The sequence below is a fragment of the Drosophila busckii genome, chromosome 3R (assembly GCF_011750605.1).
Source record: "Drosophila busckii strain San Diego stock center, stock number 13000-0081.31 chromosome 3R, ASM1175060v1, whole genome shotgun sequence".
NCBI lineage: Eukaryota > Metazoa > Arthropoda > Insecta > Diptera > Drosophilidae > Drosophila > Drosophila busckii.
Genome location: NC_046607.1, coordinates 18106334 through 18122178, shown reverse-complemented (window position 1 = coordinate 18122178; position 15845 = coordinate 18106334). Strand labels below are relative to the sequence as shown.

At 45.3% G+C, this 15845-nt stretch overlaps 5 protein-coding genes across 7 annotated transcripts in view; 1 reads left to right on the top strand and 4 right to left on the bottom strand.

Annotated features, from left to right (window-relative positions):
• The window catches only part of LOC108603149 (protein similar), a 59061-nt gene extending 56360 nt beyond the window's left edge, over positions 1 to 2701 (top strand). For both annotated transcript variants that reach the window (XM_017991697.2, XM_017991698.1), the window contains exon 12: positions 1252 to 2701. In XM_017991697.2, coding sequence (XP_017847186.1) covers positions 1252 to 1872 — 621 coding nt within the window. In that variant the 3' untranslated portion in view covers positions 1873 to 2701. The remainder of the gene's footprint in view (positions 1 to 1251) is intronic.
• Positions 2702 to 3485: 784 nt separating this feature from the next.
• LOC108601395 (CG18682) lies at positions 3486 to 6365 on the bottom strand. Its single transcript, XM_017989295.1, has 6 exons — positions 5864 to 6365; positions 5668 to 5809; positions 5462 to 5607; positions 4158 to 4327; positions 3882 to 4104; positions 3486 to 3826 (listed from the first exon to the last, which is right to left on the bottom strand). Exons 1-6 carry the CDS (start codon positions 6354 to 6356, stop codon positions 3486 to 3488), a joined length of 1515 nt encoding a protein of 504 aa, XP_017844784.1. The 5' UTR covers positions 6357 to 6365.
• A 659-nt stretch (positions 6366 to 7024) lies between these two features.
• LOC108604553 lies at positions 7025 to 10280 on the bottom strand. The gene is made up of 4 exons (XM_017994081.1): positions 9635 to 10280; positions 9418 to 9580; positions 9163 to 9328; positions 7025 to 9111 (listed from the first exon to the last, which is right to left on the bottom strand). The coding sequence occupies exons 1-4, from the start codon at positions 10173 to 10175 to the stop codon at positions 7114 to 7116; spliced, it is 2868 nt and encodes a 955-aa protein (XP_017849570.1). The 5' UTR covers positions 10176 to 10280; the 3' UTR covers positions 7025 to 7113.
• A 112-nt stretch (positions 10281 to 10392) lies between these two features.
• On the bottom strand, positions 10393 to 13805 carry LOC108604775. The gene is made up of 3 exons (XM_017994372.1): positions 13256 to 13805; positions 11957 to 13201; positions 10393 to 11550 (listed from the first exon to the last, which is right to left on the bottom strand). The coding sequence occupies exons 1-3, from the start codon at positions 13675 to 13677 to the stop codon at positions 10563 to 10565; spliced, it is 2655 nt and encodes an 884-aa protein (XP_017849861.1). The 5' UTR covers positions 13678 to 13805; the 3' UTR covers positions 10393 to 10562.
• A 200-nt stretch (positions 13806 to 14005) lies between these two features.
• LOC108603047 (triosephosphate isomerase) lies at positions 14006 to 15565 on the bottom strand. 2 transcript variants are annotated; one of them, XM_017991466.1, is made up of 4 exons: positions 15477 to 15565; positions 15256 to 15415; positions 14488 to 15054; positions 14006 to 14426 (listed from the first exon to the last, which is right to left on the bottom strand). In XM_017991466.1, exons 1-4 carry the CDS (start codon positions 15548 to 15550, stop codon positions 14220 to 14222), a joined length of 1008 nt encoding a protein of 335 aa, XP_017846955.1. In that variant the 5' UTR covers positions 15551 to 15565; the 3' UTR covers positions 14006 to 14219. The 2 variants fall into 2 exon arrangements, with proteins under 2 accessions (XP_017846955.1, XP_017846956.1); XM_017991467.1 differs by lacking the exon at positions 15477 to 15565 and having other exon boundaries at positions 14011 to 14426; positions 15228 to 15287.
• Positions 15566 to 15845: the final 280 nt, after the last annotated feature.

The window sequence follows — 15845 nt, the reverse complement described above, 5'->3', positions numbered from 1 at the left end:
AAAGCCGACTCATGTTTTATATATCGACTAAACTAAAGCTACTACGATTTGCTGCTGCTGCACACGCCAGCCAATACATCAAACCATAAAGCTATTACAATATATATTTGGCATTTATTACGCCGCCAGGCAATGCATTGCCAGGAACAGCGCGTGCCAAGCGTATTTTTTTTACAAATTTGTTACGCAGCAACAAAAAAAAAAGCGAGCAAATGTGTCTAGCAGCTGTTAATGTGCTGCCTGCGGGGCACAGATTTGCTGATGTGGCATACAATATTGTGTATACGCCCACACACAGCCCCCTTACCCTACTCGAGTGACAGTTTCACTTTCATTACAGACGCTCTTTGTCTTTGGCTTTCATTTGAGTCATCGATCAATTTAGCAGCAGCACTTTTGCTTTCACTACAGCAATTAGTATTTCGAGCTGAAAGCATTGCAAATACAAATAACAAGCAGTTCAATAAACTGCAGTTGCTCGTTCTTTGTGTTTGCCACAGCAACTTGCAACAGACGCGCGCCACACACAACTTCCGCTCAAGCCAATGCGCATAATCATGCGCTATTGTGTGGCAAGTATACAGCAGCTACTATTTCAACTAGGCTAGGCTGTAACGAATTCCGGCTGGAATTCATTAAAAGATGATTTATGGTGAGCTTGTCTGCCTTGATGGACTCAAGTGCTGGATTTCCGTTGGGGTTTTGCTGCTTTTTTTTTTTTTGGGTGGGTTTTGTGCCTTTTGTCTTGACTTTAAATGTCTCGCTAGCTAAGCTCTGCTCCTTGATATTTGTTAGCTGTTTGGGCTTAGTTAGCCTCAGTTGGCTTTAATTGCGGCTTCATGTCTTGCATATGAATATAAATGTGCCTGCTGCTTGTGCTCGGTCTTAACCTGGTTTTGTTTTTATAATGAGCTAATCACGCGCGTTGCTCTTTACTTCGAGTATTCAAATTAAGCTAAGGCAAATCGTTGTTAATTTAGATTTAAGCTGCAATGAATGTACATTAATTTAAGCTTATCTTAGTCTATACTTTAGCTTTAATTATAGTTATAGTACCCCCCAAAAATCGATCCATTTACAAAGTGTGTGTGTAGCTTAAGAGCTTCAAAGCAAATGAAGCAGAACTAATGGCAGTTGCTTGATTTGATTTCTGCGCGTTAAGCGCGTTTATAATGACTTAAAAAATGCTTATAAACGCGCTTAAATTGTTATAAAAAATTATAACTAAACGCTTTTTCTTTTTACGTTTAGATTCAGCTGCCTGTGGATGCTGTGGAGCCTATGACTATAGATGAAACTTCACTGGATCAGGTCATGTCGCCGCTGTGCATGGCCAACAAGTTTGCCATGCCGCTGCATTGCCAGACGGCCACTGCTTCGGTGCTGCGTAATTATCGCCATAATCCCTTAATAAGCGGCACCAATTTGCAAATGTCGCCCGTGGGTGATGTCAATGATGCCAATTCTGTGGGCTCCCTGGAGGATTGCATGCCGCCGGGCTTGACTGCCTGCGATACGGATGCTTCCAGTGATAGTGGCATAGATGACAACAGCATGGCTGAGCATACAAGTCAAGTGCAGCATGAGGCAGCACTGGATGTGCCGCCAGCGCCACCACCACAAACACTAGTGCAACAACTGCCGCCAACAGCTGCAGTTGCTATTGTGGCCCTCGACGACGAGGAGGAAGAAGCGGAAGCTGCCGGCAGCGGCGCTGCGCAAAGTCGCAAGTCTTCCATTTCATTCTTGGACAGCAGCAATCCGCCCAGCTGGTCTTATCTTTGCAACGATGATTACAACATGAACGAGACCAGCTTTGAGCTTGGCTACAATCCGCTGGACAATGTGCTGGACTGGGCTGAGCTGCCCTAAGCTGCCCTCGCTCGCTCTGGCAACAGCAATACAAACTCTGCATTTTTTCTTAACCTAGGCATATTTTTACTTTCCCACTTTTTGTTGTTTGTTTAGTTCGGCATTTATGACGAATATTCAGGCGTGTAGAGAACAAAAGCAAATAACCAACAGTTTCAGCCTTATGAGAAGAGAATTTCATTTGAATTTTGATTAGCAACTTTAACTGCCTAGAACAGAAGAATATTTGTACTAAATTAAGTCTTATTGTTTCTACATGCAACAAACAAGTTGACAAACAAACAAATACGTATACAACACTAAATATAAATATACAAAACTTTATGTAAAAAATAAAACACTCATAGTTATTGCTAAAAGGCTCAAGTAAACAATTTTTCTGGTGACGGTGGCAGTCCAAACAACAAAACTATGAGCACAAAAAAAATAATTAATATTTTTAAACTGTTTAAAAAAATATTGCAAACTTAAGATACAATTTTCTTTAACCTTAGTCTAAGCATAAATGTTTTGCAAAATAATTACGTGTAATTAACATTTACGACGTTAAGTAATGCTTTTGAATTTCTGTAAACAACTTGGATTTGTGCACTTTTTAAATACCAACAATAGTTTTTTAACAACAAATGTCTTGAACTCATTTTTAATATGTATGTGTTTCTTGCAGTCTTTAGTTTATAATAATTTTGTATGCAGAGCCACAGTAAAGCAACGTCTGCTATGTTAGTTACAAATAATAATAATATGATGTACTATTTGCAAGCTTAAAATTTTGTTCATTTATGTTCATTTGGTAATTTAAAACAGTTTTTAATAAATATACAAATTGATGCCGAAATTGAATGAGTTTTTATTGAAAGGAAACGTTTATAGCATAGTCGTGAAGAGCTTGTGGAGAATCTCATAACCTGTAGAGAGAGCAATAACCACTCACCACCCACACAGCAGCGCGGTCGATCGAGCGAAAGCCACGAGCAGCGCTGCTCTCGCTCTGATAACAGCGCAAGCAATCGCTACCGCTTACGCTCTTAGAGGGCATTGCGCTCTCACCTTATTTTATTGCGTGTGAGACTAGCAGGTAGGCGGTCAGCAAGCGGGACCACTTCCGGGTTAGTTGCAGGTCAGTTGCGCTTGGACTGTTGGTGGAGTAACAAGCAGTGCGCGAGTTATAAGAATAATATTAATAAATAATTTCAATATATAGCTTGCAATATTAAATTTTGGCTCAGTAGCAATATGAGCAATTTAGTTCTTAGTTTTATTTCCGAAAATAGCTAAAATAAATGTTAAACAGCGCACTTGCAATTAGTTTGAGAAGTTAACTTAATACTACAGCATGACACAAGCTAAACTCTTAGTGCACACTTGACAAAAGCTGCTTGCGTCCAAGCTTGACAAAAGCTGATTGCTAGCAGATGCCTCAGCATAAAGTGCGCAAGGAATAAAACTGTTATGAGTTATTGCTAATATAATTAGAGCAAATTTTAATATAATTTATAATTAATATGAAAATAGTTTTGCGGTATAATTAAATGCATTATATATGAATTTTAACTGAATAGTTTAGTCTTGAATACAAATCAATTGTATAGTGTACCGAAGTGTCTCAACTCTTAAGTAAACTGCACATTATTGTTTAATAGCTGCAACAGCTGCTGCTCTGGTGCTACCCACTTGCAACGCGGATACTTGACACCACACTGATTTACACCTGGCACACGACCTGCTGCAATGGCCTCATGCAGTGCCGTCTGCTCCAGCCAGCTGAGCAGCCAAGACCAATTGGTTAGACTATCCAGCAGCAGTTGCAAATCTGTAGCAGCTCCACTGCGCGCACTCTCGCTCGCCTGCTGTGTAACACTGCAGATGGCCTTGAGCAGGCAAACAGGTAAATTGATATCGTTCTCCAGGAAAGTGCGCTCTATGGTGTCCACCAGACTGGGCAGGCTAGTTTCTGTGTAAGTTTTAAAGCTTAGTTTAAACACATATTGAGTTAATTAAATACGCACCCACTCTTGCACCGCTGTCATTGCGATAAACCAGCTTGAAGTGCTCGAATAGCTGCAGCAAGCTTTGCTCATCAGTGTCTAGGCGACGCTTCCTATGATCCGGCGTATTATCCGGCACGATGGTCTCCAGACCCATGCTACGCAGCAGATGACCCACGAGCACACCACCAGCTACCACCAGTCCACCGCTTACAATGGCCGCGGAGTTTACTATAAGCAGTGGCTAAGACAGCAATCGAAGTTAAAATCCAAACTTAAGTGGAGCTGGCAACTTACCTTGGGCGCGCCGCTGCGCTTGCGTTTGGTAGGCACTTCCACAAAGGGCAGCAAGTAGTTCAGTCCCAGCGCTATATCTCGATCCACTGCATCAAAGGATATTAGACGTACGCCGCCATGTTCGCTTTTCGGCTGCTGCTGCTCTTCCTCACTAGCTGCTCCAGCCAGCACTAGCAAATTCGCCAGCATAATAATGCGCGTAGTCTGCATGCTTGCAACGTTATGTGGCTGCCACACAGCCAGAAGTCTTGCTTTAGTATAGCTAAAGTTACGTGACGCTGGGCAATTTGTTTAAGTTGCCGCTTCGTTGCCACTTGGCTGTGATAATTTACGGTACTTGCGACTGCCGCTGCACCACTTTCAGTTGTCATACGTAAGCGCAGCTTGTGGCGCATGCGTGACATAAGCTCTACGGACTGAGCCAAGGTGTCAAAGCGTTTTGTTTGCTGTTTTTGGGAAACCCAGTTGAGGAAACAGCCGTTAAGTATTACAGCAATAAACTAGCTTTAAGTATTTCCGCCACCATAAACAAGAGGTCAAGTGTAACACGCCGCCGATGCAAGCATAACAAATTGATTTAAATGTATACATGTATTAAAAAGCAAATAAACATTTGTTTAAAACAGTTTATTTAAATTGCTTAAAGTAAAAGTAAATAATATGCTGCGTTCAGAATTTATGAATAAGAGATTAAAATGAAAATGGAGAAATTTAAACTAAATTAAAAACTAAACATTTATTTAAATTGCTTAAAGTAAAAATGAGCAGTACAAGTCAAATTTAAAGGATTTGTGTTTAAGATAAATAAGAAATTAACATTAAAATGTAATAAAATAATGGCTCTGGAGAAATTTATATAAAATTTAAGTAATAAAGAAATTATGGAAAACAAAATAATTTAATGCTTTAATAGTTTTGTAGATCAACGAGAGATTCAAATACATTTAAATAAATATAAGTATTATAAATAAATATCGAGCCAAAAAGCAATTTGAACAGCTCTAGGTGGACTTAGATTGTGTTTTCAAAAGCTTTGACTTACAGTCAGTCTTGCTAGAACTAAACGTGCTAAACAAGGATGTTAAATTTATTTGCTTTCGATTTCTTAAAACTCATTGCTTAATGCCATAACGATTTTCTCATTTGCCCGTTACCTAACTTTAAGCTGCTGCCATATTCTTTACAATAAAAACAAAAGTTCTTGAGTTTGATTTGCTTTATTAACATGCTCAACTTAATTAGTGCTAAAGTAAAACTTTTTATCACATAAACAAACTAAAACTAGACTAATCATATAAACAAACGCGCTTGAACATAGTTGAACGCCTTTTGCCAGGAACCTTGCCAGGAGCAGCTGCGATAAATCTGCGCACAAGTGTGACTGCCACGAGCCTTATCAATGGCGTTGAAGACGGCGGTGCCATTGAGATAAGTGTCCAACCAACGTGAGCTGTATGAAGTGAAGATGTTAAATGATATTTATATAAAATTATATTGCAGGCAGTCTCACTTGGCTATGAGCTGTATAAGCTTGGCGGGACTGCCGCGACGATTGTTTTGCAGATATTGACAGATGGAGCGCTGTGCACAGCTGGAGACATCAAGACGCTGTGCATCCAATTGGCTGGCGAGTGTTTGCGTTAAGCTGCGCACTGTTAAGCAAAGAGAGAGTGAGAAGTGAAATTTGATAACTCAACGCTACTTACTGCTGCGACTGTTGCTGCTGCTGTTGTTGTTGTCGCCTTCATCCAGTCGCTGCGATTTGTAATATCCTTGGCCATAGGCATTGGCCATGGAACTAAACACTATGGGCGCCAATACTAAACGCACTATGCCTGCGATGATAGCACCAGCAGCTACTATGACCGCCGTATTGACCAGCGCTTCGGTTTGCAGATTCATCAAGCTACGCAGCGCATCTCGAGCCAGGCGCATGCTACGCTTGACGGGCACACGCACGAACGGCACTATGAACTCCATTTCCACGCTGACATCATCCCCGCTGGGTGTAAAATGAAAGCCACGCGATTCACGTTCTGAGTGCTGCTGCTCCTGTCGCGGTTCAAAGTCTTGAAAACGCAGCGTTCTCATGCTGGCATTGCCATAGTAATAGTCATGCAAGCTGGCGCTGGCTTCGATTGCTGCTAAGAGGCAAAGTGTTGCCAAGAGACTCAACTGAGCCAGCAGGTGTTGCCGCATGTTGCTTGCCACGCGTTCACGTTGCTACTGAGCTTGGCGTTGACTAATCTTGTCGTCTTTGTAATGTGAATTTCATGCCTGTTGCTTCTGCTGTCGCTCGCTTGCAACTGTTTAATGATTGTCTCATTTAAGTTGCTCACATTGGTTTGCATTAATATGCAAATTTTTGTTTTTGGCTAAGAAGTTGTGCCAAGTTTACAGCAATTGACTGCAACAGAGCGCAACCGTAGCAAAATATTATCTATTTATTACTTGTAAAAACGCAGCATGGGAATTTCTAGTTGCTGTTGTTATATCATTCATTGCTGTTGTCAGCAGTGCGCGTAAGGTTAGATAAACATCAAACAATTTTCAATAAACAGTGCAACATTTTGAAAAATCAACATGCAAGTGAATTGCGAATGTTGAGCAATCAAATGTGGAATAAGTGGAAAGGATTGCTTGGAGCACATTGCGTATGCGCAACGGCAATTAGTTTGGGAAGCTTACAAGCTCGACTGCCGCTTTAATTAAATAGATTAGATGGTTATTTTATTCAATACTTATTCATAGGATTATATAGATAGTTCAATGCTATATAGAAACTACAAATATTTAATCTTTGTTTAACTGTTATGTTGTTTATAATTGCGACTGAAAATGAATGGGAAAACTCTTGCTACTTTAGTTTTGTTTTATATTTATTTTTACTGAAAAAGTTTTGCTTTCTGAAATATCTAAAACCTAAAAGGTAATACGTAAAAATTTACTACATAGACTAGGCGGATACTCTTTCGACTTGACTATCCCGCCGTGATGAAGATTCCTTTAAACGCCGAAACTGCACAGCTTTGGGCGCAAATGCTGCTCGATCTAAGCGCTGCAGTCGTTCGTCTAGCACTGGATCTGAAGTACTACGAGCACGACTCGACTGCTTATGCTGCTGTGGCTTGAGTATCGATTTTGATGGTGGCGCCGGCGGCGGCGGCACTTCAGGCGCATAGCCGCCCTTGTTGCGCGGCTGGATGGCAAACGGCTTAGGCTTTGGCTTGGGCTTGGGCATGTTGCGCATCTTGGGCGGCTTTGGCTTGGCGTGCACAAAGCCCTTGCCAAAGATCCAATTAAAACGCTGCTGCCGCTCGCCAATGACACAGCCGCCGTATTGCACCTGCGCATTGGGCGGATGTGGATACATGGTGGGCATGGCCCAGTCGTTTTCATCATACTGCGTTTCCGTATTGGTAACATGCGTGGTTTTGAGACGTTCGGGATGCACCAGACCCGCTGGTGGCGTAACACCAAAGTCATACTCCGCCTCGCTGTCCGAGGTGTCCGACAGCACCAGCTCCTCCTCGCAGCAGGGCAGCTGCCGGCGCTGGCACTCCTGCTGCATGGCACTAATCAGACGCTTCTTGTCAATGAAGCTGCGGCAATAGCAATCCATCACAGGCTTGTGGCACTTGCACTTGCTGAAGCCCATGTTCTTCAAGCAGCGCTTCAGATCGCGGATTTGCTTCAGCAGCGGATTCTTGACAATGCGAAACTGCACGGGCTTCATGTTGGCATAAGGATTAGCCGAGCGCGCTAGCGTTGCTGCATCCTTCAGCGGCCGCAGCGTTATTATATACTCATCGTTTTTCTTTTCTATGTGCAGCGTGGGCTGCTGCTGCACGCCCTCGAGATTCTCAGGCGGCGGTCCTTTGGGCGGCCGGTTCTGCTTTATGTACGACATGTACTTGCTCACGGGTATGGTGTCCAGTGGAAAGTCTTTCAGAAAGTAGCTCATCAGCTCGCGTATGGAGCGGCGTATGGCGCCCGGACGCCAGCCACGTATCTGCGCCAGCGGAAACTCTGTCCACAGCCAGCCCATGTGAGCGGGCACGCTATGCGGCACCTCGTAGCACTTGTCATGTTTGTTCATGCGCGGTGTGTCCTCATCCCGCAGATTGACATCCAGCTTGGTATAGAGCCGCGATTTCATGGGCGGCTTGCGGCGTTTGGGCTTTCTGGGTCGCTTGGGCTCCACGCAGTGCTGCTGCTGCGTCTTCTTCAAGTGTCTGCTATGCGGCTTGCTATCCTTCACCAGCTGACAGGCCTCGGCGCAGATTTCCTGTATCTTGGCCTTCGCCTCGGCATTCTCATCGTTCAGCTCAAACATTTTGCGCAGCTCCTCGAAGATGCAAACCAGCTGCGCTGTCTTATCCGCTGCAGACTTCGGCTCGGATTTGTTTGCGGGCGCAGTTTGCGCAGGCTGCTCCTTCGTCTTCGTTATGCTGCGCTTGAGCGTCTTGTAGTCACGCACTATGTGCTCAAAAGCGTCCGAGGTGCGCGCATCCGAGGGCGCAGTGGCTGCAGCTGTCGCAGCGCCACCGGAGCACAATTCCATGGAGCCCATGTTGAAGTCTGAGCTCTGCTCAAAGTGATGCAGCAATATTTCATTGGCTGTGGCATCCTCATCATAGGTGCGCTCCTCGCACTCTGGCACGGGCTTGTAGCCGCAATGCGGACAGGCAGCTATGACGGGCAGCCAGCTGACATCCTCACAGCAAACTGGACACGTGCGTCCGCGCTTCATTTGCACTTTCTTCAGCTGCGGTGGCGGCGCTTGTATGCACAAGCGATTGGTGGAGCCCTCACCCAGGTGGGATTTGTTGCTGGCGCCGAACTGCGCGCTGGGTCCAGGCGCTGCCGTCATAGCCAGGCAGGCATCATCTGCCTGCTTGCAGCAGTAGACAGCGTAGGGACCCGCCATGTCCACCAGCTTGCCTTTGGGACGCTGCAAAGCAAACGTTGGTGGCAAGTCGAGCTGCAATTGAAGGGCACATACCTGCTCTTGGCAACTGTTGCTGCTATTGGAGGAGGAGCCGCCACCGCAGCAGCGTCCAGCACTGGAGTCATCTGAGAGATCTCGAAACGCCAGGCAGGGGTCGCTGGAGGAATCGCTTGAGCCGCAGGGGCAGTTGCCGCACGACCCGACGCTGATGTTGTCCAAGCTGCAAAGTTCCAATTGGGGCCAATGTCCATTTAGTTTACTCTATTGAAATTCAGGCGACTCCAGGCTCCAGCCGCAGAGCTTACTTACTCTGGCAGCGTCTGGCAGCGCATTTGCATGGATAGACGCACAGTGGCCATGCCCACGGTGCAGCCCTTGCAGGTGAGCATCACATTGCCCGTATGCACAACTTCCTGGAACGAGTTGACAATGCGCAGCAGCACGGCCTCGGGCAGAATATAGCAGCCATGTCCTGCAAGTAAAACAAGCAATGAGCTTACTCAATATATGGTACTGATCCGCTTACCTATTTCCTTTTTCATGTATATGATCGACAGATCAATGCCGTTGTCCAGCGACTGCTCCAGACACTCCTGCGGCATGGAAAACTGGCAGCTCGCTTCGGCTGGCAAGCAGTTGACATTAATGCGATCCCAGTTCATCACGGGCTTGCACTGCTTGCAGATGTTCGCCTTGATGCACAGCTGATTGGGACATTCGTCAAAGTCGCGTCCGGGCATGTCCAGCTTCATGCAAATCATGTTGGCCGTAATGCAGCGATAGTTGTCAAACTTGGAGCCTTGGCCCTTCTTGCCCTTCTTCTTCTTCTTGCCCTTTTTGTCATCCTTGCACATCTCTGCGGTCTTGTCAATGGCTGCCTCCTCCAAAGCCTTTTCCTTGGCCAGCCTAAATGCAGTGGAGCAGCAAATCTGCTGCTTGTTCTTCTTGGCCTTGGGATCATTTGGATCTGGCGGCTTATAGTTCTTGCCCGTGCATGTCATCCAATCCTCCTTATCGCGACTCAAGCCATTCGATACCCAGCAGTAAGGTTCCTCTTTCTTAGCCATTGTTAGTTAACTGTAATAAATTCAAAATAAACGGCAAATATACAAAAATAAATTTATATGCTGTAAATTTTTATGCGCTGGAGCCTGAACGCCCGGAAATTTCAATAGAGTATGAACATTATAGCTGTAAAATAAATAGCTATAGCATAAGATATTGACAGAGCCTGCTTTGTTTAAAAAATAAAAACATGCTTATTTAAAATTGATTAGAGTGCAGCGTATACTTGATTTATTTTCTACGTACATAAGCTGATTTTAAATTAACTAAAATCTCATGCCTGCAAGCTCTACAATGGACTTAAAACTATAAATAATAATTTTTGAGTTTTTCCAATTTAACTTGAATTTTTTGTAGATTTTTTTTCATGTCTTTTGGCTGTAAAGCAATTAAAAGAAAGCTTTTGTTCCATAGTCTGAAGATTTATGCCAGATGCGCTTTGCGGGCAGCAGCTGCTCCTGGCCACCCTTTTGTCGCTTTTTGGAAATATTCATCTTCTTGGCGGGCTTCGCAGGTGCGTGAACATTGCCCTTGCCCATAATCCAGCTGAACTTGGCCTTGCGCTCACCCACGACACAGCCAGCGTACTGGACATGCGGATTAGGCGGATGCGGATACATTGTGGGCATGGCCCAATCATTAACTTCATATTGCGTCTCGCTGTTTATGCGATCGGGGTGACGCAGTCGCTCTGGCTTTATAATGCCCGCTGGTGGAGTCACTCCAAACTCAAACTCATTGTCGCTGTCATCCTCGCTGAGATCGGAGTAGACAAACGTATCGTTCATGTTCGGCCAGCCGCGATCCAAACACATGCCCTGCACTTCTTGCTGCATTACCTTCTTGTCCACCACGCTGCGGCAGAAGCAATCATTGACTGGCAGCTTGCAGGTACAGACAGGATAGCCCTTCTCCATGAGCTTCAGCTTGAGCGCTCGCTTGCCCGCCGCTATGGGATCCTTGACTATGCGAAACACCACCGGCTTCATTTCCGCATAGGGATTGGCACACACGGCCAGCGTCTTGGGATCCTTCAGCGGACGCAATGTGATTACATACTCATCATGCCTGCGTGTTATATGCAGCGTCGGATGCTGCACCAGTGGCTCCTCCGGCGGCTCCAGGCTGATCAGCCGCTTGCGATAATGATAGCGGGACAGCGGTATGCGATCTAGAGGATAATCTCGTAGGAAGTATGCCATAAGCGAGCGTATGGTCTTGGATATTGCACCGGGCTTCCAGTCGCGATAGCGCGCCAGCTCGCTCTTAGTCCACATCCAGCCCATGTGGCAGGGTATGCGTCCGTTGTCGCCGGCACAGCTCGTATGACTAAAGCGCGGACGCTCAACTTCAGAGCTGCGCACCAGGAAAGTATAGCTAAGTATGGAAGAAGAAAAAATAAATAATAGCAAGAATATATTATGAAATAATTGAAAATTATTGCAGCTAATGTTATGAAATATATAGAAGCAACTAATCTAATTAGACAAGTAGCTTTCTCCAAAAGGAACAAAATAAATTAATCAATGTAAGATTATTAAACATTAAAGAGGAAACACTAATCTGAATCTATTTGTTCAATATAATCAAAGGATGTGTTGTATATCAAAGATTGAAATTAGAAACGAAATTAAGTTTTAAATAAAATTAATTTTCCTTAAATGTGAAGTGGGATTGGTTGCAAGTCAATTTAAGAATCAAAAAACTTGCTAAAACAGCAACGACCAATAGAATGTTGTTTATGTAGAATATTTACTGTATTTGTTAATTTATTGGAACTCACCGCGTGGAGCGTCGCTTTGGCTTGTGGCTCTTGGCTGCGCGCTTGCGCTTCTTCACCGGATACTTGCTCGCTAGTTCCCGCTCCACTTGCTTGAGCGCGCAGGCAACGCGTCGACGTCCACGTGGTGTTTTGGCTTTGCGCTTAAACTGTTGGCACTCGGCCTCGCAGTTCTGCAGCAGCTGCTCGGCAGTGCTCGCCTTGCTGCCATATGCCTTGGCCATTTCATCAAAGATTTTGATGAGCTTCTTGCGACGCAGCGTAGCTGAGGATGCTTCCTTCTTCAGTGGCTTGCCTGCTGGCTGTTCCTTCTGCTGCTGCTGCGGCTCCTGCTTCGCCGCCGCCGTCTGCGTTTGCAGCTGCTCCGGCTTCTGTTTGTTGTCGTCGCTCTGCTGGAACATCTGCTGGCAGAGCTGACGTATGCGGCAACGCGTGCAGATGCGATTCTGAGTGCACTCGCAGTTCTTTTTGTTGCCATCACCACCGCTGCTTTTGGACACACGCTGGCTGCTGCCCGCGTCGCCTAGAAAATGATCGCGCAGCACTTGCTCGGCGGTCTGACACTCGTCGAACTCCTCCTCGCTGGGCTTGTCCATGGCAAAGTGCTTGTGACCGCAGTAGGGACAAGCGGCTACCTTGGGCAGCCAGGTGATGTTGGCTTTGCATACAGGACACAGCAGTGGTGGTTTGTACTTGCTGGTGAGTAGCTCTGGCGGCTTTATATCGGGACAGATGCCCAAGGCGCGCTTACGTGCCTGCTGCAGCTCTTGCATTTGCTCTGGCGTTAATCCCACATCCAAATCAATGGCCTGCTCGCTGTTCGAGGAGGACAGCGAGTAGAATTGCGCAGAGTCTTCAGAGGCAACACTCTCGTCGCTGGACTTGCGCTGGCGATGGCGTTTCGATGCTGCATGTCCAGGTGGAGGCGTAGGCACGCGTGGCTCGTCTACTTTCAGATCCGCCAGCAGCTTCTTGAGCTGCTTGCGCTCACGCTCCTTGCTGGGATCGAGCTCTGGCGGCACCTTGGCGCCTTTGACACCACAGCTGCACTCCTTGTTGCTCTCTTTGGTCTTGCCATGGACGCACTTAAAGGGCGCGCCCGCATGCGACATGAGACGCTCATCAGTGATGCAAGAAGTGCCGCCACATTTGCGTGATCTGCCCAGCGTAAAGATAAGATCACGTGGATTAACGGAGCTGTCCGCTGGCTTGCAGATATCATAGCAGCCAAAGGGCAGCAGGCGAGAGCTGCAGGATTAACCTTAAAATTGTGCGCAGTCGATTGCAAGCAACAAAACTTACTCGAGATTTGGATCAGTGGTAGTTATTTTGAATTTTAAAGCAATTTGCGCCACTGCTGTCTTTCTGTTCATCAACTGTATGGGCAGCTCATCGATAATCTCAAAGGTGGACTCGGTAAGCTGACGCAGCACTCCCGTCGAGAAGCTGCAGGTGGCACTTCCCAGCATTTTGTTGTTGTCATAGAGCGCAACGCAAATACCCTTGTGGGTAAGCTGGCTGATGAGCTCGCAGGGACTGGCAACAAAGTGGCCCAGGGGCTGCCCTTCGGGAAACTCTTCGGCATATAGGCGATCGTAGGTGAGATCCACAAAGTCTTTATATAGACGCACACTATAGACGGGTGAGTTCTCTTCGGATCTTCGTGCTATACTCGACTTGACCATAACTATATCGAAAATATACTCTTGTTTATTGGCCTCCATGTTTATAAACTGATACTCTAAGGTCGATACTGCAATTCGAAATCTAATACGAATTTTTTTGCAATTTATGTATTTGCTAGAAAATTTGGTAAAATGTGTAAACTCGAATCAAGTAAAAATTTCACAACGTGCCGTATAAATAATTGAAATGAAATGAAAACAAGTTAATAAACAAAACAAGGCAGTGTCAACAGCTTGCTAAGTTTATCAAACAAACCCCAATCGCTTATCATTAGCCAAAGTTCAACTACTGCTGCTGCTATTTATAAACATTTAATTGCTCACTCGCCTTTTTTATATTAAAAACATATGGTATTAATATTTAAGGTTTTATTATTTTATAAATTAAAATGAATACAACAGCGATTTGGTGAACAAGGAATTTTGAATAGATTACATGCGTTTGCTACTTTCCGGCGCAAACAATTCTAACTCATTGCTAATGAGATTTATAATAACAATGCTTGCCAAACTGTGCGTAATGCAATTCAGCCTAGGAGTTTCCTAAGCAGATGTTTGTGGGTAGCGGCAGTTCTTCCAATTTACTTGCGGGCATTCACAATGTCCACAAACTCGGGCTTGAGTGAGGCGCCACCAACCAGGAAGCCATCAATGTCGGGCTTCTTGGCCAGCTCCTGAGCATTGGCAGCGGTCACAGAGCCACCGTATTGAATGCGCAGAGAGTCGGACACTTGCTTGGAGATGTTATCCGTCAGCCACTTGCGCAGGAAGGCGTGCACTTCTTGGGCCTGCATCGAATCAGGATAATTAGTTAAGATTTGTGTACGCTTGAATTGAATTTGAACTCACCTGATCGGGTGTGGCTGTCTTGCCGGTGCCAATGGCCCAGACGGGCTCGTATGCGACCACAACGTTGGTCCAGTCCTTTATGGTCTTGGCATAGGCGCACATCTGGCGTGCCACAACCTCGTTGGTCTTGCCCGCCTCGCGCTCCTGCAGTGTCTCGCCAATGCAGGCAATCACCTTCAAGCCCTCGGCCAGAGCATGCTCTGCCTTCTCGGCAATGAGGTCATCAGATTCGTTGAAGATGGCACGACGCTCAGAGTGACCCAAGATTACCCAATCGGCGCCAATGTCCTTCAGCATAGCGGGCGAAATCTCGCCGGTGAAGGCACCCTTGGCGGTCTTGTAGGCATTCTGGCCGGCAACGCCAATGCTGCAGGGCAGCAGATTGCGTGCGTACATCAGATAGATGGCCGGGCAGCCAATGACCACCTCGGTGTTGGGGTCCAGCTGGGCAGAGCTCAAAGTCTTGCAGATGTCGGCAATGGTCTTTTGGTCGCCGTTCATCTTCCAGTTGCCACCGACGCAGAACTTACGGGTACTCATCTTGCAATTATTTTTGTTGCTGAAAAACTGCGCGCCGGAAAGTAGAAAGAAATGTGTTTAAAGTTAGCTGAAGTTGTTACTAATTTTGTATGTGGGTGAAATGCAAAGTTTTGATTGATAAATCGTTGCAAATTTGTTGCTAAAATAACTTTTACTTTTTATTTTAGCGGCGTCTTTTGCTGCAAAAAACACACACCCACCTCGAATGTAATCAACTGATGAACTAACCTTCTTCTGACCTTCACATGTCTTCCACTGGCAGCGCAAAAGCTTTGGAAAAACAGCTGTGCCATTGCGCCAGTGCGTCTGCGCCAAGAAACTTTTAATTCCATCGGCGTAGCGAAGGTTGCGATCCATGCTGAATCGCTGATGTGGGCGCCAACCTAAGCTGCATTCAAATGTGTTGGCAAAGTGCGCTAAAATTGTATGAAAACATATAATTTACCTACTCTTTGGTATTCAATTTAAAGCGCAGTTTGCTGGCAAAGCCACATGAACTTGGCGTAAGCGTTAACATTGCCATTTCTTTTATATAAACACTTAAAATTATTCACAACTTTTATAGCTTGTAGTTTGCTATTTAAGCTTTTATGCAGCGCTTGCTTTGTTCTATAAAGTACTTAACCTCACAGATACAAAAGTACTTCAGCTCGCATTTAATTTAGCCAAGACAACAACCACATCGCAACAGCTGTTTCAGCGATATTTCCAATGCGCAGCAGCTGAAATGTACTAAAAAATAATACTCAGCATTAAGCAACATTTTGGTATTTTATTTAAACACGTAAATTTTAAGACATGGTATATTTTGGTTTTTC

Excerpts from the sequence above, each read along its gene's own strand:
- LOC108604775 (XM_017994372.1), bottom strand. The coding sequence starts at position 13,677 with ATGGAGGCCAATAAACAAGAGTATATTTTCGATATAGTTATGGTCAAG. Across the intron at positions 13,202-13,255 it reads ACCACTGATCCAAATCTCGA|CTCTCGCCTGCTGCCCTTTG; the intron begins GTAAGTTTTGTT and ends TTAATCCTGCAG. Across the intron at positions 11,551-11,956 it reads CCAAAGCGACGCTCCACGCG|CTATACTTTCCTGGTGCGCA; the intron begins GTGAGTTCCAAT and ends TTCCATACTTAG.
- LOC108604553 (XM_017994081.1), bottom strand. The coding sequence starts at position 10,175 with ATGGCTAAGAAAGAGGAACCTTACTGCTGGGTATCGAATGGCTTGAGT. Across the intron at positions 9,329-9,417 it reads CGCTGCCAGACGCTGCCAGA|CTTGGACAACATCAGCGTCG; the intron begins GTAAGTAAGCTC and ends GGAACTTTGCAG. Across the intron at positions 9,112-9,162 it reads GCAACAGTTGCCAAGAGCAG|CGTCCCAAAGGCAAGCTGGT; the intron begins GTATGTGCCCTT and ends TTTGCTTTGCAG.
- LOC108601395 (XM_017989295.1), bottom strand. The coding sequence starts at position 6,356 with ATGCGGCAACACCTGCTGGCTCAGTTGAGTCTCTTGGCAACACTTTGC. Across the intron at positions 4,328-5,461 it reads GTTCAACTATGTTCAAGCGC|TGCTGGCTGGAGCAGCTAGT; the intron begins GTTTGTTTATAT and ends CGAATTTGCTAG. Across the intron at positions 3,827-3,881 it reads TGACAGCGGTGCAAGAGTGG|AAACTAGCCTGCCCAGTCTG; the intron begins GTGCGTATTTAA and ends AAACTTACACAG.
- LOC108603047 (XM_017991466.1), bottom strand. The coding sequence starts at position 15,550 with ATGGCAATGTTAACGCTTACGCCAAGTTCATGTGGCTTTGCCAGCAAA. Across the intron at positions 15,416-15,476 it reads TTTAAATTGAATACCAAAGA|CTTAGGTTGGCGCCCACATC; the intron begins GTAGGTAAATTA and ends ATTTGAATGCAG. Across the intron at positions 14,427-14,487 it reads AGACAGCCACACCCGATCAG|GCCCAAGAAGTGCACGCCTT; the intron begins GTGAGTTCAAAT and ends GATTCGATGCAG.